Consider the following 22,852-nt stretch of genomic DNA (forward strand, 5'->3'; position numbering starts at 1 on the left):
CTTCTCTTACCTTTGAATATTTTTACCTCATGAACAAAAGAATTTGTCATGCGTATCACTAACTGTCATGAGGAGTAAACCCCTCAATTTGTTGGACAACATCTCTACCAGTGAAAAGTTAATCTCCAGGTAAGTTGTCATAAACAGAGTGTTTCTGAGTTGCCTACATATACTTACACTGGAGTGAGTATTTGTAGGCATATTCTTTCAACTAAGGATGCTTCTTTGTAACTTCACTGTTTCATGTGAATCAAGAGCATATTTGTGCATTCGTAGTTAGTCTGCTTGTTGGAACTCGATGAATAAAAATATTAGTGTATGGGAGGAAAGGAAGGAAAGGTGGTACAATGATACATGTCTCCTGTATTGTGCTATTGCCCTCTGTTGTGCAGTTAATGACCATAAAACTACCAGCAGGTGAATGGCTAATTGGGTGTGTGTGTGTGTGTATGTATATGTAGTACTGAGCACAAAGATCTTTTGAGGAGGGCATCCAAATATGCAGCAAAGAAGTAGTAATAGTTGTTTGTCATATTGTCTAGACAGTATATATTGCAAAGCACTGAGAGGTAAGGTACAGACTCAATTCTTGTGAAAAGGATTTAAATTGGAATAGGAGCTGATCCACTTGCAGTGGCACACTTCATGCACAACTGTATACTGTAGTGAAGTAATCCCAGAGCATCTCAAAATCAGGCCAGTCGGATTGCTTTTATATTTCTTGTCAGACTCAATTAAATAGCTGTTTCAAATATTTACCCTTTATGGTTGTACTGTCAAGGCCTGAAAAGGCTATACTTCTCTTCCATACTGAGGCTCTGTTTTGTCTGTGTTTGCCTCTTTCAGAATTTGCTCTGTATCCTAGAGAGCACTTGAAACAGAAGATGGATGCAGAGACTGACATGCAAGCATGTTTTTAAGAATGCATTTAATGAGACAGAGGATGAGCATTATACTCAGTGCACTCGAGCAAAACAAGTTGTGATATGTCACTAACGCAAAGTGCATGAGCACGTGAACACAGTCACGCTTCCCACTCTGCTGTCTCCTTTTTCTGTGGTGTTTGTTGCCCAGAAACTAGGAGGACATGAGCCATTTTATTTCAGGCTCTGCAGCTTCTCAGTGCAGGCACATCATAGATAATTTTTTCTATGAGGAATAATTGTGATTTCCAAAAAATTGTATGAACAGAAATCTTAAAGCCTGTTTCTTCTCCTTTGTGGTAAATGAATATTTTAACCCTAATTTCAAGGCAGAAATGTATACGTCTTGAAATTATACAAATATACAATTGCCGTGTTGTGTGTAGGCTGCCAGCAGTGCTGCTGGCCACTCACGGCAATGAGCAGCTGCCTGCATGCAGGGCTGGAGCCCTCTGCTGAGCATGGAGCTCTTGCAAGCAGAGTACACACGTTGGTCTTCTCTTTGAATTCACCTTCAGAGGTTTAGTGGAATGACAGTATTGGCTCATCTTACAGCAAGCTCTAGATACACAGACATTCCTGTAGAAATGCTCTTTTAGGAGGCAAGGAAGTGATGTTCTGGAGATTTTTGTTTTTAATATGGCAGAAAGATGCCAGTACCAGAGCTCATTGTTGCTTAGGAGTGTACGCGTTAGAATCAACAGCAGAATTTAAATGATGGTGTTCCCAGCCATGCAGACAGGCCTGAGTGCTTGAGCACGGTCTGGTTCTGAAAATAAGTGCAGTGCCATTGTAGTAGGTTTAGAGTGCTTCAGCATCAGCCCATGCCAGAGAGTAGATAGCATTTCAGCAAGGCTCCAGCACTCCTGTCTGCTGCAGGCTCTGCTGCGGCATGGCTGACTTGCTCTCATGTGGCCTCTGCCTTTGCTTGCCTTCCCCAGATGGTGTGGGGTGGCCAAGCAGGAGGCAGCAGTGGTGGAGCTGGGCAGGGCTATGAGGGTGTGAGGGAAGGTGGCTGGGCAGCACTACCACAGGTGCAGTAGGTCCAGGCTGGGGTTGCAAGGGTGAGTGTGGGTAGTGGCAGCTGGGACATGGAGACAGGGGCACTAAGGGTAGCTGCACTTCTGGCCAGGTATCTGAAACAGCCAACCAGAAACTCAGCTATGGAAGATAAAAGTATGTTCTCTTTCTCTCTTTGAAGTGTATTGATCTGTAAAATATCAGTATAGCAGTGATTTGCATTGCTTCTTCCTTAGCAACAAGGGTCCCTCTGCCACAAGTGCATGCTTGTATGTTAGCTGGCACTGAAAATCCCTGTCAGGATTTTTTATAGCATTGACACAGTGCATCTTGAAACACAGCAGTGAATCTGTATCAGGCCTGCTCAGTATGAGCCAGAAGGGGAAAAAAATAAGTTTTTTAAAGCTTATTTTTTTTTGGCCAGAAGCAGAAACATGCCATCAGAGCTTGGTAGAGGCTCCCCCAGACGGTGAGCACATGGTCTGCTGCCCCAGCCAGCACAGCACTCCTGAGCGGAGCAAGCTGGGCACTCGTAGGCATGTGTAGCACAGCTGGTGTCACCTCACTTGATGTTTGAGCATTGTGTTCTTTTTCAGTGGAAGCATTTGATTTCATTGAAGCACGAAAGTTAGTTTGCCTACGTGGGTACCTGATTCTTATGGAAACTTTCTAAAGGCTTCACACTTTGCATCTGATTCAATTAATATTGATTTAATAAGCATATAGAATAACAAATGCTGCTAAGAAGAATAATAACAGTTTAAAAATTATCTAATTACCTGAAATTTTATACTCTTGGAGAGAAATGAACCAAGGAGATTGAAATAACCTGTGAAATGCTACTTACTACATAGGGAGACTGAATATATTATGAGAACTCATATAGATGAATACGGTGATAAGTATTTAGACTAATTGCAGTTGAAGACTTCTCTACTGAGCATGATATGCAATCTTGTATCTTCAGAAATCTTCAGCGCATAGGACACAAAACAGACTTTACCTTTTTGAAATCTGGTTCGTGAGGGTATTTGTATGGCTTAGAAATGGCTTTTTGCTTGCAGTGAGTGTTGAATTGGTATGTAGATAAGGAGACAGCGCATCACAGCTGTAGCAAAATTGGATGCACTCCCCTGGAAAAATGGAATTTGATTTCTAGAGGCGTTCATCTAACAGGATGAATCTGTGCAAAGCTTGCAGGATGTAAACAGTAGGGCTTTCACTGATGTCAAAGAGCTTAATGAGTAGGAAAGAAAGTGTACTGGAAGGCATAGATGAGATTTTAAAATAAAATATTCTATATTTGCACTTTTTTCCAATAGACTTTTCTTCTAATGTATGATTCCAAATCCAAACTCACAAATAGTATATGTTGGCAGAAGATACTTTCTGCAGTAGAATTTCTACTTGAAATGCATGAGGGATTTGGTGCTTTTCCGTTTTGAACTTTATATACATTTGTTGGGGTTTGCTTTGCGTGCACAGCAACACCAAGAAAGCTTTGGGGCATAAAATGATCAGCTGCTCAGAACGGGAAGAAGTTCATCTTTCTATCAAATAGTGTGTTTCTGTAGTTAACGCTTTCTGGAGTGGCTGTGGTTGTTAAAAATAAATAAATAATAAACCTAGATGATCTCTGACCTTTTTCAGTATTTCAGTATTGCTCTTAGGGTTCCTAAGTTCTTACGGAAAACTAACATAATAAATGTTGCAACTGTTGGTCAATACAAAACTTGCTGCCTTTACACAAAAAGTTCCACAGAAGGTAGTTGACGAAATCTCTAATGTAGCAGGATTTGTTGCACAATGTAATTTTTTTTATAAACATGGAAAATATTAGATGGTGTTCTGTAATACTTATCAGAAAAATGAGAGTGTTTTTCTCTCTAGCCACCAAAAATTCCTTCACACAGAACCTTTTTATCTGCAGATAGAAAAGTAGCAGCAATCCTATTAAATGCACCACTGACTCAATATTTGTGTGTGCTACTACAGAAATTCTGGATTTGCTTTGCTATAGCAATAGATAGCTACGATGCTCTTCTACCTAATGTACTGCATTACTCCAAGCTGGACACCCTTGTACCTGGTGCACGGTGTGGTGATAGCTAGGCAACTTTGGATGGGATTTCAGAGGACAATTTGAAGGGGGGTAGCTTAAGTTGGTTGCTGAATTATTTTTTTCTACCTAAAATAATGACCAAAAATAGGTCTAACAGGCATATTCTTAGTTGGATATCTGACTGTAGTGCACTTCCCAGATTGACAAAATGTAAAGTAAGGATTTTATTTCTGTCCCAGAAAAATGTTAGAACAACTACTTTTCTAGTACTTGTTAATAAAATTCTCATTAGGAAGACAGAAAAAGTATCCTAGGCATAATACTACAGTTTTTACCTGCATGGCCCTCCTCTGTGTTTTTCAAATTTCTTTTATTTTTATGATCATCAGAGAGTCTGAAGGCCTCTCAGGAGGTGGTTAGTTTTTTTTCCCAAAACCTTTGACATCAGTTCATTCTGTCTCATTTTTTGCTTCTGGTGAGAATTGTATTGAGATAGACAGGGAAACTGAGAGCCTGCACAAGCTTATGCTGCCCTATATTTTTCCTGGAGCTGGCAGTCTGAGGTGGTGAAGCTGGCATGGGATGTGCACACCTGTGTCATTCTTGCATAGCTTTCTGCTTGAATGGAAAAGAGCTGTAGCTACTTCAGTGAAAATCTGTAGCCTTATGGTAGAGATCTCCACTGTGTCTTGTGTTCCCACTCAGGCTTTCAGCAGACTCTCAAAAATTTTGAGCAATGTATTCAACAATTTGAGGATAAAAAGTGAGAGCCAGAAGAGAGCTGGCTTTAGGGGAGATAGCAGGAGTCTTTGTAGCAAAACAGTCTGATATATGTACTTCATTCCATGTTGACAGATACAGGTTAGAGCTCTGGAAGTACTGAGAGTGCAATTGCATAAAAATCATACATAGAAGCGTAAAAGGATGTGAACTGTCCTCTGGGAGATGACAGAAGCAGATCAGCATCTAGAACAAAAAAGTCTTGCAGGAGTCAATTCTTCCTTCTGTTATCTTGAAGACACTTTAAAATTCACTATTTCTACAAATAACAAGTAGATGTTCAGGGCATTTTAACACTTTGCTAGCTAGTAAGTCTAAATGGCACCAGTGTTAGCTACTTCAAAGGCAGTTTAAAGATATAATTTATATCTCAAGAAATTATGTCACCAAATATTTTAAATTATGCACAAAAATATACAAAGTGATATGCCCAAAGTAAAGATGCAAATCTGTTTAAAACATAGCAGGAGATGTATTTTTCTGTACATTATGCCAGAATTCCAGTGTATTTTTTCTTAAGAGAAAGGAAGAGATCTCTAGTCTCTCTTTCTGAAAGAAAAGAACAGTGGAAAAAAGTGAAGAAAGTGGGAACAGTGAAGATGAATCCTTATCAAGAAACATTGTCAGAATCTTTCAGTATCACAACTGAAGTTATCCTTAAAATGTCAGTGTCAGATAGTCACCGCCTGTTCTATTACTACAACTCCTGCCTATCTTGGAAAACGTCTATTTACAATACATTCTTTATAAAAATATGCAGCAAGAATGTTAAGCTGTCTTTCCATACATCCCTTGTACTGCTTTTATTGCAATAGCATCTAAGCCTTGGAAACAAGCACTGTATTAAGATAGTTAAAAGAAAAAAACAAAAACAAACAAACAAAAAAAAAATGGTGACTATATGAGACAAGAGTATGCATTTGCATTATTTTTTTTTTTACTGTGTCATGTTTACTATTCATGTTTTTCAGGAAAGTTAGCTAGAACCCTAGTAGAAATATAAATCGTAGCTATAGCTAAAATATGAAGCTGGATCATGGCTATATCTGTAGTTTAAAAAAAACCTTTTCAAAGGTCATTTTTCAATAGAATGTGTGCTAAATTATGAACTATGTGTTTAATTGTGTGAAAGTCAGTTTGGTTTGTGTTTCCTTCTCCCACACATTTGTTCTTCCAGGGCATGCTAAAGCTGTCAGAGGTTCATTCAGATATAGAATATAGGTCATTGCACATTTTCAAGTACTCTGTCCCAGTGTTAGCTAACCTAAATTCTCTTAAAAACATTTACAGCTAAATATTTTTTTTCTTGTAAGTGTGGATACTCTTATCTGAGGCAACACCTTTGCTTTTTTTCCCCTAGTTCATTGTTATTGATTTTGAATTACAGGGTCCTTACAAGTGTCTCTCATTCACTATCAGTCTGGACTGATATATAAGCTAATATAGCTAATATATTTGGAGTACTACTGAAACTTTTATGACTATTACTAATTATGCAATTTCTTTACAAACTGTAACAGATGTGTGACACTGCAACATTCATTATCACAAAGAAACTCACATAGTTCATAGCAAGGTGTTTTCTAACAGCACTTAACAGGTCTCAGCCAGTTGAAACGTTTTTCACCTAACTACCTGAAAATCTATTGATTGCAGAAGAAAGCCATACAATTCTTCTGAAAGAAAGAGGTGTTTTAATAACATAAGATGTTCTAGTATGAATGCTTTAACTTTTTTTGATCTGTCTTAGATTATTTGACAGTAGTGGTAGGCGAAAAAATCTATTTTTAATAGTAGGAGAGCCTTTAATTTCACATGTACTGAATAAGCTTCCTGTAGGAAAAGATTGTGTAATGTGGTAAATATGCAGCAATCTTCTTGCAAAGAAGAAGTTGAACAGTGTCGAAGAAATAAAATATTAATTGGTAATTGATAGAAAGAGGTTTTTCCCACATTGTATTTCATGGAGGGGGGAAAAAAGACAACCAGTCTAAATAGTAGATTAGCATTACTCTGCCAGATCACTCAAACTTTATTTTCAACCACTTTTATGAATTATACGTATACTCTAGGGTTGTCCCTTTAAACTGCTCTGTCAGTTCATACAGAGTCCCAGAAAAGGGAACTGTACAGAAATGTACTGTCCTAGAGGTAGCCGTGAATGGCACTGTAACATCCAGGCAGCTTTCTAACTCTCAAATCTTGCATTCTCACAGAAAACAAAGCGGGTGGTCTTTTTTTACCAGTGTTGAAGAAAGTCCTCTGGTTCTTCGTCTGCAGAAGAATTATGGAGTGAAAGCTCACTGAACACTGTGTTCTCCAATCCATGCTCCAAAGGACAATCAGGCAATCAGTAACAGGGCTGTAAATGTTCTTATTTTTACTCTTGTTCTGGTAAGAAAAAAAGCATGTTTCAGGTTTCAATGTCAGCCTCCAAGCACAGACACAGTGAAAACACAAGGCCATCTAGTCTGTCTCTGGTTTCTGACTGTGACCATTAAAAAATGCTTAATGGAAAAGTAGGAGAAAGAGTATACTTGAATGATTCAGATGCCCTGAATTAAGTGATTAAGAATCTGAAAGTTCAGCTGGATCATCACATTGAAAAGCTGATCATGTCCTCAGTTCGTGAGTCTAAATACCTCCAGGGGCCTTTTCATAGCTTTAGCTTCCCCAAGAAGGTAAAACTCTCTCAAAAGCCTTTATGAAACAATATATTCATTTTCCACCAGTGATTCATTGCCCTATGATAGCAAGAGAAGAAAAGGCCAGAAAAGGCTGAAAACTGCACTGGAGGTAAGCCTTCAGTGAAGAGCAGGTAGCTGTATATTTTCCGGAGGTAAGAACACTTAAATGGACATTTTTAGCAACTGATTTCGGAACAAAGATCACTCACTCTTGACACTACTCAGTAGGACTACTTTCACACGCTGATTTTGATCCAGATTGATTGTTTCACCTGCAGTAGCTCTTCTAATTTCTCCATAGTCTGCCACATCTTTCTATGAAATTATATCTCACTGTATTTAGATTTATATCTCTTTCCTGGCCAGCAGATTCTTTTAGATGCTGGTATCCTAGTCACATTCACTGTTTCAAGATACTTTTCCTGTAGAGGTTCTTTTTCTTTATGCACTCAAATCTCATGTGTTGCTTACGATCTGGTTTTGTTTTTTTTTCCATGATTATGTTTTTTTCCTTGGAAGTCAGATTTCATTAGCCACATCATTCACTCATGAGATGTTGTCTTAATATTATCTTTTTTCTCTTTACTGTCACCTCTTTTAAAAAGTCCTCTCATCAGAAAAAGTGCCTAATTAATATGGCCAAGCAGCATAAAACCTCCTTCTAAGACCTGAGGCATCTAGCAGTTGTATTTAATCTTTTATTTTATAAATGTTCTTTCTCTTGGGGCTGGAAGAATTCCATTAAAGAACAGATAAACTACTCTTTCACAGCTGACAGAGGCATCTGGGATCCTTTTCTTGGTGTAATTTTTCAGTGGAATTTTTCAACGTAAAGTAAGATTAGTAGATTCTCCTCGCATGATTTTTTTTGTAGTTTGAAACAACATCTATTCTTGCTTCTGTCACACTACATATCTTTCTTCCCTCCATCTGATTACTTGCCTATTCACTCCTCTTATTAAAAATCTCTAATCATCTGCATCTGTTTTTCATTCTGTAAATGTGCATCTTCACTTTTCCCTTAGCTGTTATTTCTTCAAACACTATTCTTGTCGTTTTCTGATCTGTCCTAATCTACTGTACCACGTGGTTGGTCTCGTGATCCAGCTGTACTTGTTTGCATTGTCTCTTCCTCTCTCCTTATATAGCTAACTACTCTTCTTTTTCACTCAAAGTGTCCTTGAGTCTCTTCCCTTTCTTTCTTCACATTGCTCTTTCAACTGGTTATCCTTTTCTATTGCCTTATCTTCATGGCACAAATGACCACTTTTCCTTTTTTTGAGACTTTGTTTTAGATCCTCATTTTCTTCAGGGATCTACAGTTCTTGAATTTTTCATTCTGTATTTTATTTTATTCTCAGTCATGTCCTTAAATCCCCTTTATAAACTTGATTCCATGTACCCATGGCAACAGTCACTTCAGATTCTGTAACCAAAGCAAGCGCTGAATTAATTCCTCAGTGCTTTTCTTATTTATCAAGTCACATACAAGTGGAAAAGCTGAATTTTGGTATCTGATGACTTTCCTTCAAAACTGAGCCCTTTTTTCTAAGACCCGTCTTAAGACCTCTTAAGGAACAACTTAGTGGTTATATTCCTTTTCTTCTTCTTCTTATTTCTCTGTTATTGTTAGACAATCTGTTAGATTTTTACAAATTCTTTCACAAATGGGGGTTATTTACCAATTGTTTTCTAGAAGAAGATTTGAGTTGCTTCTTGACATATGTCTTGGAATATCCCTAATTTGATATTCCATCAGAATGTGATATTCGGCCTATTCCCTGACTCTTTGTTGTAAAAGACTTTCATTTGATACCCTGAAATGGTCATAAATTCTGTTTTGACCAGCATTAATTACAGTTCAGAAATGCATTCACAGATTTACCCTCTATACTCATGTGTTTCTAAGAGTAGAATGAGACATAAATATGTTGAGTTGAATTGCGTTTAGCATTTCCAAAATGGTGTGTGTTTGTATGGTGAGTTTTTGATCAATATTACTACTTTTTCTCACTTCTGCCTCCACATAAAATAGACAGATATACCACCACATTGTCAGAGGATGGGCTCTCTGGAAAGTAGATGTTGAACATTTGTTTAGGATGCACTGAGCTTTGGGCTATTCTTCCTAGAACCTTTAGAGAAGAAAGCCAGGAATAGGCAACACGTATCTGGGATGGTGAGTGAGGAAATAAAGTAAACTGACTTTGTTAGCAGCCATCTGTTACTCCCACAGAAACTGCTGCCTTGTGCCTGAGTGGTTAAAAACATGAAACAATGCAGCAGGTTTGCTCTCAACGGATGGCTTTGCATACCCTTGTCAAATACTCCTAAGGAGGTATAAGCATTCTTCAGTCAATAAGAACAGCTTGCTCCAGTGAGTGTAGGAAGGCAGTGATGAGTGCTGGTAGTAAGAGCTATTAAGCAGCTCATGACAGTATATGATTGAATGCTGTGTAAATTCAGAGCACCAGCTAGTACATCGTGGTAACTTCATAGGTGTTATAGCATGTAGTATATAGCACAGTATCAACTGTGGAAGTAGGAGTGGAAAGCAGAAATGACTACAGGTAGAAGGTTACTTAATAGTTAAGCAGGGGTGTAAGTACATACGGGGTTGATCAATCTCATGAGAAAGATGCTAGTGTGTTTTCTCACATTTTTCTCACATTAGTAATATTAGAAAGAAGCTGCTTTTCTGATTATACAGATTGTGGAGAGGACTAGTTCTTTTAGCAGAGTACTCTCCTACAAATAAGATGTATCTTGACCATCTGTTGCCAGATGGAAGTGTTCTACTTCTGAATCACCGTCTGCAGTGACATACTTAGAAAATGAATCTTTCATGGATAGATCCACAGCACAAAACTGCGATGACCTTCTTATACACATGCTGTGGTTATGTTTTCTGTTTACTTGGTCTAAAGTTACAGTATGGCCGTATTCTCCTGTGAACGTTTTGTTATTTAGCAGACATTATATCCTGTGATTTGCACCTGTCCCTACTGAGGTATCCCAGTTGCCCAAATACATAATATCACTGAAAAACATGAACTCAACATACAGTTCCTATTTCACCTTTGTATGTGAAATCTGTGAATTTATTTGAGGAGTCTGTAGGAGTCTGCAGTGAAGGCCTGTGCAGGCAGTGCTCAGGCAGGCCCAGAACACCTTGCTAGTTGGCTCGTACACCTCCACCTACTGGTCTGCACTTACATTTTCCCTGTGAAAGAAGTTCATGTCTTTTCTTTCTTTTGTTCCCTAAGATTTCTACTGTGAGCATGTATGTATACATGTGTTTGTTTAATGAATGTTGACTCAGAGGAAGAAAAAAAAAGAGAAAAACTACTAATAAGCTAACTGGGATCTTTACAATTGTGCAGTAAAATTTTAAGTCTCCAGAATTATTCTGTTTTAATGAAGTATAAAGATGATTTTCCTGCTTAAGATCTTTGAAGTTTGTGTCTCTTTACACATATTGTTATGCATAAATTAGGTCTTATTCAGGAGTTGAGAATTGTCAGTAAATTTTATCTGTTCAGAAATAATGTCAAGTCTTAAATGTTGCATGAGGTGAACTGTTTTATTTGGCTGGAAGGAAACAGAAAAACTAAATGGAATGTAAAGGAATAGTTTATAGAGACTTATAGATGCTAACTTCTATCATGTTCATCTAAATGAGAAAAAGATGATAATCAGATTGCTGCAGTGACATAGAGACTCACATTGGTGATGTGGTGCAACTCTTTAATTTGGAAAAACTCATCTTCTCTCATCTGCAATAGCATCACATCCTGTTGTCAGTACAGAATTTGCTTACATATTCACAAGAGGAAAGTACTGAACATATTTTAAGATACAGTTTAAAGAATAGCAGCAGTTAAACATTGGGATGAAAACCAGTATTGTTAAGCTCAGGTTCCCAAAAGTTACCCATCAGTGGTTCAACTCGACTTGAGGCACAGCCACTAATAAATACAAATTTTTATGTGTGTGACCATAGCAGCTTTTTCTTCTGTGTATGTACTTTTGGTGATCATCAGAGCAGGTGATTTTTTTTTTTTTTTTTTTTTTTTTTCTTGCAAAAATCACATATAGGGAGAGATGTGAAGTAACTTCTGTTTGGTACGAGGTGGAGCTGAACCTTGTAATAGAAAAATGGTTTAAAATCTCATACTTTTATTTTTTGGTTTTTTTTTTTTTTTTTTTTTTTTTAGTTATTCCTTCAGGACTTTTAGGACCCAAGACTTGTTTGCTCTGGGTTTAAGGCAGATACAATGTTGCTACCCTCTAGCATGGCCTTTTTCATTCATCCCTCTTTGTACACTGGTCCTAGTTGATTTAGTCTTGACTCTTAATCTGCTCCTGAATGCCCAGCAAGATGCAGACTACTTTAAAAGTTCTACGTATTTGAATATTTTGATTCTAAATGAGAAAAAGATGATGACAATAAGTTATTCTAGGGTCTGTATGGGGAATTATTCCAGACGGTTACGTTATAACTATTTCTGTGAGCGTCTCCCTGCAGATTCCTGCAGTCAGCTGCCTAACCGTGGGAAGGTGTTTTTCTGTATGCCTTCTGAATAGGAAGTACTTTCTACTCTTATGGTGGGCAGTCATTGTTACACTCAGTGAGCTGGAACTTCATGTCAGCACAGGATTTTGCTCCTTCATTCCAGTAGAGGAGTTTTTGTTTTTTAAATGCAAAACTATAGGATTAAGATTTCACAAATGAGTCAGTTCATGAAATTCTTTTATTGGTTAATTCCATATTAATTTGCCTGTTTGCGAAATAAGTACATTCTTCCTTCATCTCCTTAACATAAAAATGACCTTGTTATTTCTGATAATGCAGCTTGTTGGGCAAACTTAAATCCTATCACTACAAACATAATCCAGTGAATCCTCTTCTTCCTGATAACACTTCTTACTATTTGAAGTCCTGTGAGAGATTTTGATTTGCTGTTTGACAGACTTATAGGTCCTCCTAATATTAATCTTCAAACAGCATATAATCTAAAAAGCAGAAGGATATAGTTTCGCTCAGTTTTAGCTCTCATCTCTTGAGGTAATAAGATTTCCTCCCAGTACCATTTCAATTGTTTGTTTCACAGTTTTTTAAAAAACTCATTCTTATAAATTTCAAGATAAGGATGCACCATTTAGATCTCAGTATTGCTACATACGTGCACTCATCAGAAGTCCAGCAGTGAATGAAGAAACAGGATTCATTTGTGCAACATATGTAGAAATCACTGGGGCAAATATGATGGTGATTGTGCCTCCAATACCCATAACATTCTGTTCTGCATTTTATTTACTCTTGGTCCAGATTTTGCTGTCTCGGTAATCATTGAGGGCCTGACAGTTGACATAGGGCCCTTCTTGGCTATAGGTTAATGCATTTGTGAGATGAAAAGGTATTTGGAAGAAGTGGCAGAGTAATTGCTCAAGCTTCAGAGGGAAAGATGTCACGAAGTTCATGACAAAGATTCACCAGTTAGTAGCACTTACTAATTTTCAAGTACCAAAAGCAGTTACGTGCCTTTTCTTGCTCTTACCAAGGCGATTTGCAATTGTTCTCTTTGCTCTCAGCTCATAGCAGCCTACTCTTACATAGTTTAGATTTCATTCACTTCACACTTTACTTTTGGATGTGCATTGAAATGTTGATTTTGATTTTTTTTTTTTTTTGTGTTCTGTGTCTTACCTGAAACAGCAGATATTTCTCCAGCATCTTGACTGTCAGTATGAGCTGTGTTTTACATCTTTTTGCTACAATATCTAGGAGATCAATACAGTTTTCCTACTGGAGAGAATTGGCTCTTGTCTTTCTCTTTACTTACTCTGACAGATCTGGAGCCTGAAAGAAAGATTTTTTTTTTAATTGTTTTGTAAGAGAAATTGAATGATTTGACAGAATGATTTGTAAAAATGTCATGTATTTGGCTGAGTACACATTCCTTAGCATTCTGTTGAAAAAGAGAGATACTATGTTACAGGGAAACCCAAGAGACCTGTAGCTATATATTTTTTTTCATTATGCAACATTTACTGGGTGGATGAGCAGGCAGATAGATAGTGTTGATTTTATGGAAGCTTTGTCATGAAGAAACCTGCTTTGGGACTTGACAAATTTATTCAAGTTTTTGTTTTTTGTATTTTACTGCAAGTAGTAGTTTGTCATTTAATTGCAGTATTAATGATGAATTTCTGAAGTACTTAGGCTGGTGGGAATTAACATAGCAGCAAAGCAAAACCAGAGTTGAATCAATTCATGTGGAACAAAGTGAGAAATATTACAGTTGCATAGATGCCAAGATATTACAGTTAAGCATTTTATTTTCAAATTGCCATCATAAAGCTAATAGAATTTCTTCATTTGTCCCTCCTATTGTTTAATAATGTTTACTAATAATGGTTTCTGGGAGTAAGGTAAAAGCTGATTAGACTATAGCATTATTTTCAATCTAGCAACATTCTGATTGTTATTGTTATGTACAATTCAGTGTCTCAAAACAATAAGAAATTTTGCTTAATTGTCCAAATACCCTGAGTGTGTTCTCAAATGAAATGCTACCTATGTCCATAAAGGTCTGCAAATTGCATCATCAGATTGTGATCTCCTTTAGCACACTCATACCACTGTCTTGCTGCATGTCAGAATCCAGTGATGTTTCTTACCATTAAAACATTCTTAAAAGTGTGCACAAATTGCCTTTTATCAAAAAAAGTAGAAATACTGACAAGTACCATTTATAAAATTGAAAATAGATAAATAACAGACCAAATAGCACAGAAGCCATGTTTGTGCAGCATTTTTGTTTCATTATTGACTCCAGATACAATAAGACCCTGTCTCTTTCATTTTAAACACTCCTGCAGCAAGAGCTCTAGGCAATTATGCAGAGCATATTGACTTCCTTCAGATGGTACAATTCTCTGAGGATGAAAATATCCCACCTTCATGCTATCGTTCAAGAGGTTACAGCCATATATGTATTTCCCTGGTATTTGATCATGATGTCTGCTGGTGTTCTCTTACTGAAACTACCAGCTGGAAGCTTAGGAAAGTAGATAAAACCTTTGTGGGGGGGAAAAAAAACAAACAAACCCCAAAACAAAAACTCCCAGTAAGAGGAGGAAGAGTTACAGGAAGGAAAGAATACGTAACTATAATACTGGGCACTGAAAAAGATTTCCCAGGGCAGTGGTCACAGTACTAAGCTGCCTGAATTCAAGAAGCTTTTGGCATTGGTCTCTGACATAGGCTTCAAATTTTAGATGGTTCTGTCTGGAACCAGGATTTGGATCTGGTGATTTTTTTAAAAAAATTATTATTTTTTTTTGAGGGTCTCTTTCAATTTTTGGCACATGTATAACAAGCTGTGGAAGGTGGGCAATACCAGGTTCCCATATTTTCTTCAGGCTGACTTTCACCAGAAGAGGGACATGGGAGAAAACATTCATACAAATGGCAACAATGGATAAAACAAGTAGTAAAGATTTGAGAAGATTTGGGGACTTCTTTTCAGAGTGAAAGATACTTAAGTTCATTTTGTATGGAAAACTTAGTGGTGGCTCATAAGCAGCCTTCATTCCAAGTTGCAGAGATGCTGTCCTTCAGCCAAACTCTACTATCCTGAGTTCCTCCTGAGAGCTTGTGCCTACAGTATTTTTTCTAAAAAAGGGAGAAAGCACAGATATGAGTATGAATCCCTTGTCTAACAGCAAAGCAGACTGGTGATGACATATGGCAAGGACAGGCTTGTCTGGGGACTGATCCTGTAGGCTGTGGTTAGGCATATCCCCAGAACAGCAGCTGGAGGCAGGCATGCTAATGCATACAGTGAGTTACTGCCAGAGTAATTGTTTCATAGGCTGCCTAGTAACTAGTTACAAGAAAAGATTTCCTATTACTAAAACAGAAGGAGCTCTTTTCTGAGATCTATTTATAGGGATGCTTGTAGCATTTCTGCCATGATCTTGCAGGTGGCTTATTGATGTCTCATTTGGGCTTACTCATCTTCTTCCAAACCCATAGCAACAAACTGTGGAAAGGCAATTTCATATATGGTATGTGTGTTCCAGCAAGTGTCTGCCTCCATGTTACAGAAAAGGAAGCTTTGGGATACACTGCAGTTCATCCCCGTTTTGGTGCATTGAGAGTTTTAGGTATTGGCTAACACCCAGCTCCAGTACTTAAGTGACATGAGCAGAATTGTCTCTCTTTTCATATTGTGCTGGAGAAGAGGTATATTTGTTTATTCTTATTCCTGAGTTAACAGCTGAAGAGCAGCAGAGCTCCTTAATGCCCAGAGCTTGTTCTAGTCTCTTCTATGTGCTGTCAACCACTCAATAAATAATAAATAATGGCTGTTGACATCTCTTTATTGAGCTGAGCCTATAGCCCAATGTACATAGCTGTACATGCACATCTCCTTATATGGTATTAATGCTTATATAAGCATTAAGTCTTATGAGTGTCAATAAGTCCCTGGGACTCACCAAGTGAAGATTTGAATCCAGTGGAATATGACCACAGAGTTTGTCCTGGGTACATACAAATAAATTGATTAATAGCAGAGCCACCGTCTTCTGTTTGCTTGATAAATAAGTTCAGTCTTTAACAGTCCAAAAGATTTCAAGAAGATATGCCGTACTGCTTGCTTATGAAACATTTTCTGTTTTGTTGCTTTGAGTAAACACAAGTTGAATACAGAAAACTACTGCTGTGTTTGATAGCACCAAAGACTGTGCTAAAAATGCCTGGAGGGTCCCAACTGATAAGTTAATAGCTCCCAAGAAAACCCCAGCTGGTCTCACTGAGCAGAACAGTATCTCTGTCTCCACGTTTTACTGACAGGTGGGATGGAAGCCCTGTGTCACGCTCCCCAGCCATATTTGTGAGAGGAGGGGACATCTGACCTGCTCAGCACACTGCTGGTACTGGACTGCACACACACAGCAGTGTATGTTTTTCCAGTGTTGCTTGGAAGCATCAGCCCATACTGCTCAGCCCTGAGCCCTGTATGAAATACACACATACAGGCAGAGTGCAGGATGAGGGAAGTCCAAAGGCAGAAGTTAAAGAAGAGTTGGTTGCTGCTGACTGACACACCAGAGGAAGGAAAATCAAAGAGACAAATGGAGAAGCAGGGAGATGGATGGGCTATGTAAGGGAAGAAGAATGAGAAAAAAGTTTAAGAGAAAAGAAACAGGGAGACAAGAAGGAGAGATCATAGAAAAGAGGGATGAGATGGGAATGAGCAGTAATGGGTGATGGCTGAGAAAAATAAGAGAAAGCTAAATGATTCTTTTTGTATCTTTGGGAAGGTAGGAGGGAGAATTTATTTTTATTTAAAATTTAAACACCAGTTTTAATCAAAGCAATTATTTTATTTATTTTAAGAAAGAGAGAGATGTCAAGGGGCTGCCCAGCACTTAAAAGCATGTTTTCAGTTCTTACAGATGCTAACTTCTCTGGAGATTTTTAGTTAATTTAATATTGGACTCATGGGCTGGCTCCTAGAAGCATCTTATTTATGGTGTGTGGCTTCTGCTCATCTTTTTTTGCAGAAGAGATTAGCTCTGCAGGATTTTCTTCTAGGCAGTCATAGCTTTTATTTTTCCTCTTTCTTTGACAGCAGTTTGTTTTTGTTTTGTTTTGTTTCGTTTTTGTTTTTTTTTTTCCCCCTAAGGAACTATGAAATTGTTTGTACTTGTGATATTAAGAATAAATAGTCTGTGGATCCTTCAGAACCAGAAATCTACTGTATTGTGATTGCAAGACATGACTTCACAGCTTGATAATTCACTATAGTCATGTGTTCTCATGCTTCTGTGAAGCCTGGTAGACTGAAAACTTTTAAGCCTTCATTCAGTTAATGCCCCTCAACAAAGCCCTGTAAAATAAACTTTAAGAGCACACTTCAATTTCTTTGAAGTCAATGAAACCTAGAAAAATTCTGCTGAAAAGAGATAAAAGATTTATTTGGAAATAGAAGAGGTTGAAGTAAGCAGGGATGTGAATAAAAAAATTTTATGTGCAAATCATTTCATAGGTACTCTTATTTAGGAGAAAAATGGCTGGAATCAGTTTAATATAATAGTAAAATCTAAGTTAACTTGAAGCTCCCTCATACCAGGAAAAAAAAAAAACAACAGTTCCTTACTCTGCTGTATTTCTCACCATTTCTTATTTTGATATGCTTATGTTTTATTTAGGCCTATTATAGTTTGTTGTGGGCACACTATTCTCAGCAATGCTGGCCTCTTACAGGTGGATGTAATATAGTTTTATTCTCTTTACAGATGAACGTGATTACAAGCAGCAGGCATGCATCTCAGAGAATCCACATGGCATTGCCATGCTTCACGCTACTTGAGGTAAAACAAACTGTAGATAAATTGCTAAGTATTTGGGGTGTATTTTTGAAGGAAATGCTATTAGCAGCAACTGATTTATATTTATCAATGTATTTATGTTTATTTCAATATGGAGTGTTATCTGTTAGTTGACAATCTTTTTTTGCAGTTGTGAATAAAATTTTAGTCTCTGTAACTGTTTCTCAGTGCTTTTATGAGAGGCCGTGTGAAGAGGGGTCTCTAACTCTACAATTTAATTTTATGTGAATTTAATGTTCTGAAGTTCCAAAATCCAACAAAGTGAAGTACCTCTGAGCTGGACTCTTATGGATATTGGTGGAAAGGACTTGTTAATAATGCTTCATCAGTATGGAAGATGTTTCATTTATCAATCTTAAAGATGAGGAGCAGTAGAACAGAATGTTATAGTGGTTGTTCAAAGTCTTTCAGTCTGTAAGGAATGGGAGTCTATAGCAGAAATGCTAAGTCACAACTTGAAGCAGTGATTGAGCACCTGGTGGGAAGGCAGGGCCAACCCAGGGGAGCTCAGGTGCATGCAATACCCCTGAATGACTAGAAGGGCTGAAGCCAGGATCCACCCCTTTCCAGACTTCATTTAAGGGCTGGCAGTGGAGGTAAGTGCATCTTGCTGGAGATCCTTGTGTGTGTGAGGCCTTCTGAAGGTGAACAGCTTCTTTGTTTCCGTGCCTCTGTGCTGTTGTGTTTGAGGAAGTCCTCTCTTGCTGCTGCCTAGGGCTTTGCTACTCTGCTGTCATCACCGTGCTTCCCATGGCATTGCAGTGTTACAGAGACATTTGGGAATAATGCGTATTGAGCTCCGTTTAGAACACTTTACTTTAATCTTGATTTTATTTTTGAGACTATTCTCAACATAATTAATTAAAGCAGGCACAACCCCAATTGCATCTGCCCTGCAGTGGAGCTGGAGCTGCAGTACAGCATAGGTCTGTTGGGCTCTCTTTTAGCTGCTTTAGTGGATCACTCGGCCCCACCAGGAATTCAGCAGAACTTGCTATGTGTGGGGTTTTTTAGAGTGGCTCCCATGACTGAATGCCAACGGTTAACATAACTGTGCTAAAGCTAGCTTAGATGGGGTTAGATCCAGCAAAGGTATGGATAAGGATGCTGCACAGCCATATCTGTGAGTGTGGCCAGGAACACACTGCTTGCAAACATCTATGTGATGATGGCTGATAAAGCCCTTCAGCTCCAGTGGAAAATCTTATGCAAGCATTTAGATGCAGGTGTATTATTATGCTATAGTCACACAAGCTCTGTGATATGAGGTAAGGAGGAGGGTAGCAAAACATCTACAACTAGTTCTGGGAAGCCAGCACTGGTTACTGTGGGATGCCCTGATAATACATTTTGAGTCATCTGGTAATCAGAGAAAGGATGATATCAATAACTGAGGTACAATACAGCAACATGCCGTGGAAAAGTGAGAGGCATAGACATTGTGACTTAAGTTGAGCTCATGAGATATTGGATGGATTATTTCTTTTTATCTGCACATTTTGAAAGTAGAAGTTGCTTCCATGTGGATAGGAAATTGCTTCATTGCGTGGTATTATTTCTGTCACATCACTTCAGCCAGTGTTGTAGCTTGGCAATTTATGTTCACTCTTTTCACGTAATGTTTGTGATCCACTGTGACACAAATCTCTGCGGATCCACTGGCTCTTTTTGCCTGTGCTATGTCACGCTGAGACAGCATCAGGGTGGGTGATTTCTATATAAAATTTAACTGCATTAAAAGATCCAAAAACCCGATGTTGTCATGATACTGTTACATAAGTTACATGTCATAGAAGCCACTGGGAGGACAGTAAAGAACATCCAAATCTATAAATGGGGGGATAAGGTGACATGATTTCTATTCTTGAATGTTGGAGGGAGCATTCAGCCTTATTTATGTTCTGCCTCATCAGTTGTAAAATCTAAAGAACAGTTCTATGCCCACTTCTGGTAAGATACACAGATAGAAGAGGAGAACAGGTATGTAGTAGCAGTACTTTATAATCATTTATTAGCATGGCTACCCAGGGTAGAAAAGGTGCTCCAGATGTGTATCAGCTACAATTCTTTCTTAAAGTATCTGGATAAGCTAAGTATGTACTATCTGAACACCTAAGTGTTGGATGATGAGAAGGAAATCTGTGAGATGTCTTAGATTTTCTCTAAAAGTCTCATTGTGTGTTCCTTACTTCTATAGCAGAAGTTGTTAGCCAAACCACATGCATCAAAAACATAGTAAAGCAGCAATTGTACTTCTGCTTAGGTGGTAGCTGGAGAGCAAAACAAGGTGTTGGATGAGGATTCAAGTATCCAAATCCTCTCTGCTGATAAAAGGGAACAGCAACCACCAGGTGCCAGTGGTGGTGTCTGTCCTTTGGTGGTGATTGTCTCCCTGTGGAGATCTGATTGTCTGGCAGAGAGATTGTTTACTTGCAGAGATGCATTAACAGCTAAGCTGGCTGTGTGCAGCTTCTCAGCCTGTACTTCAAGAGTTTTTTTTGAGTGAGACAAAGGAAAAATTACTTTTCCTGGAAAGCTGTTAGCCTTTATTTCTTGGCAGTATGCTCCCCTGAGCTCACTGGCAGTGACAGGGAGTTAGCCTCAGCTACCTGCTCTGCACAATTCTACCCCCGGTCATCTCTCTGCCTGGCCAAGCCCTGGCTGAAGGCTACGTGAAAGTCAGCACGTCAGCCCTAGAAGACCTGAAGATGCTGGCTGTAAACAACAGCAGGGAATATTTACATTACATGTTAGTCGGGTTCTCTTTGCAGAGAAACATGTCTTTTTCATGAGCAGCCTGCAGGTTAGGAGTAAAAGAAAAGGTGAAGATGAGAGTGATTAACACTAGAGGAATGCCAAGTGTAGTGTTTCTCTTGCAACAAAGTAGAATAAGTTTTTTTTAAAGCTTGCTCTCAATCATTGGCTCAACTCTGCTAAGCAGTTGCATTTCAATGGATGTCAATAGTCAACGGGCTAACAGATGATAATGTACTTGTTAGAGCTATTCACTTGGTCTTTCTAGCAAAGCTTACTTCACAGTAGATTTTTTTCCCCTAATTTATTTCTAACCTAATGAGAAAAATAATCTAAAGATGTACAGAAACTTCCAGTAGTATGGAAAGCAGTCTCAACAGACTTCATTCTTCTGGTGATATTAAGCTCTACACCTTTCAGAATGTTAGCTTTTCTCTGCAGAGCAGTCTCAAAGCTATTGCTCTCAACTGTTCAGAAAACATCTGTCCTCTTCAACTCACAAATTTATTGAGAATGTGCACCTGGGTATTCTGTCATCTTTTCCAAATACCTTCATTAGCACTATTCAAAGCAATGAACCCTGCTTCTTTGCTTGATCCTAGTGGATGGAATTTGGAGTCTCAATCCAACTACTTAAGCTGGAGGAAAAAATATACATTCTGTAAGACTTTGAAAGCTCAAAAGCTGAATCTGTATGGCAGAACCTGAGCTGTGTAAACATTTGTTATTTCCTGTTATTGTCAAGAGCTTCTGCTAGTTCAAGGCATTATTTATGCAATCTCTCTTATCCTTATTTTTCTCTATCAGATGTTGAATTCCTATGACATCTTGCTTCATTATTTTTTTTCTTTCTAGCAATTTTCCCACTTAAAAAACCTATCAGATTTTGAAATTAATCTCCTCAAATCCTTGCAATATCGGAAGTTAGTTTCTCCAGCAGTACCAACTGATGACAAGACTACCATTGTAGATTCCTAAGGCCAGTTATTGTCCAAGAGCACTCACTTTTCAATTTTTCTTTAAAAACAGGTTTTTTTTTTCCTTCTTAAAATGACTTTGTATCACAAGATGCAAACTTTTGCTGTTCTTGTAAACCTCTGTGATTTTAGGTTTAGGTATTCTTCTATGAAAAACATTAAGTGGTGCTATTTAAACAGAATCACACAATATCACAATTAATATTATCTTTTGTTTTCTTTTTCCACCTCCAGTTCTGCATATAGATGTACTTACTGAAGTTTTAAGAGATGTAATTCTTTCACCCTGTATTCACCTCTAGAAATGACCAAAATTACCTTTTTTGAACACCGGGGTTAGAATGTCTCTAACTCTGGCAGTGGGCAGATCCTTTAATTTATGCATCTGTGAGACTGTTACTGACTTCTGTACTTCAGGTAGCAGAGCTGTATTCATAAACTACCACTCTAAATTTTGTGAAAAACTTACCTTATTGCGTAACAGACTTCCATCTTCTTAGCATGGAGCCCTGAGCTGTGCTTAGCTATGCTGATAGGTTTTGCGGCTTTGTCTTTTTTTTCAGTCTTTATTGGGGAAGTGGCAATACAGCAGTGTTTGGGGTTTTTTGTGGCTTTTTTTTTAATGCTTCTGAAGAGATCCTGGCTGACATTTCTCTTTGTCTTGGTTATGCACTCTGCAGGACTCTTTATGCAATTTATTCCCCATTGAACTGTGAGCTTTCTCATAGCTGAGAATAAAGATGACTCAGACAATTTATGGCTGATTCAACAGTAGGAGGTCAATCTGAGTTTCTCCTTTACCCTTTGGGTTCTAAGGATTTATTTTCTGCCTAAGAAGAGCATTATGTATCATATCTCCCTTGTGTAATTTTCACAGTCTATGAATTTCTTCTCTTTTTTTTTCCTGGGTTCCAATACCTAAGTAGCTTGTCAACAGTCTTAAAAATTACAGCCAGTAAAATGCTTAGCGGAAGATGCAGAAAGTAGTTGCATATGAATAGGTAAACTGCAGTTGTTGAATTTGTGGTGATGTTGAAATGCCAACAAAAGAAAGAAGTAAAAAGCATTTCACATCTTCCATCGAAGTACAGGCTTCAGAGCCACCACTTGTCAAGCATCTTTATTTTTTAACTTTTTAATATATCTTCTCTTTAAATCTTTAAGTTTTTGGTTTTTTTTCCCCCATTGGATGCTTAACATATTTCACTAAATATGTATATTAAAATCTGCATTTAGACTGTC

The 22,852-nt window shown here is 38.0% G+C and overlaps 1 protein-coding gene across 20 annotated transcripts in view; it reads left to right on the forward strand.

Moving 5' to 3' along the window:
- Positions 1-22,852, forward strand: part of PLPPR5 (phospholipid phosphatase related 5) — a 202,723-nt gene that overhangs the window by 86,932 nt on the left and 92,939 nt on the right. For 18 of the 20 annotated variants that reach the window (XM_090146310.1, XM_090146296.1, XM_090146298.1 and 15 more), the window contains one exon: positions 17,787-17,861. In XM_090146310.1, the coding sequence (XP_090002436.1) occupies positions 17,787-17,861 (75 nt within the window). Of the gene's footprint in view, positions 1-7,001; positions 7,132-16,355; positions 16,445-17,786; positions 17,862-22,852 lie in introns of those variants that run through there. The other 2 variants (XM_090146304.1, XM_090146306.1) reach the window with 2 other exon arrangements.

This window comes from Phasianus colchicus, chromosome 9, assembly GCF_987193195.1.
Source record: "Phasianus colchicus chromosome 9, bPhaCol1.hap1.1, whole genome shotgun sequence".
Lineage (NCBI taxonomy): Eukaryota > Metazoa > Chordata > Aves > Galliformes > Phasianidae > Phasianus > Phasianus colchicus.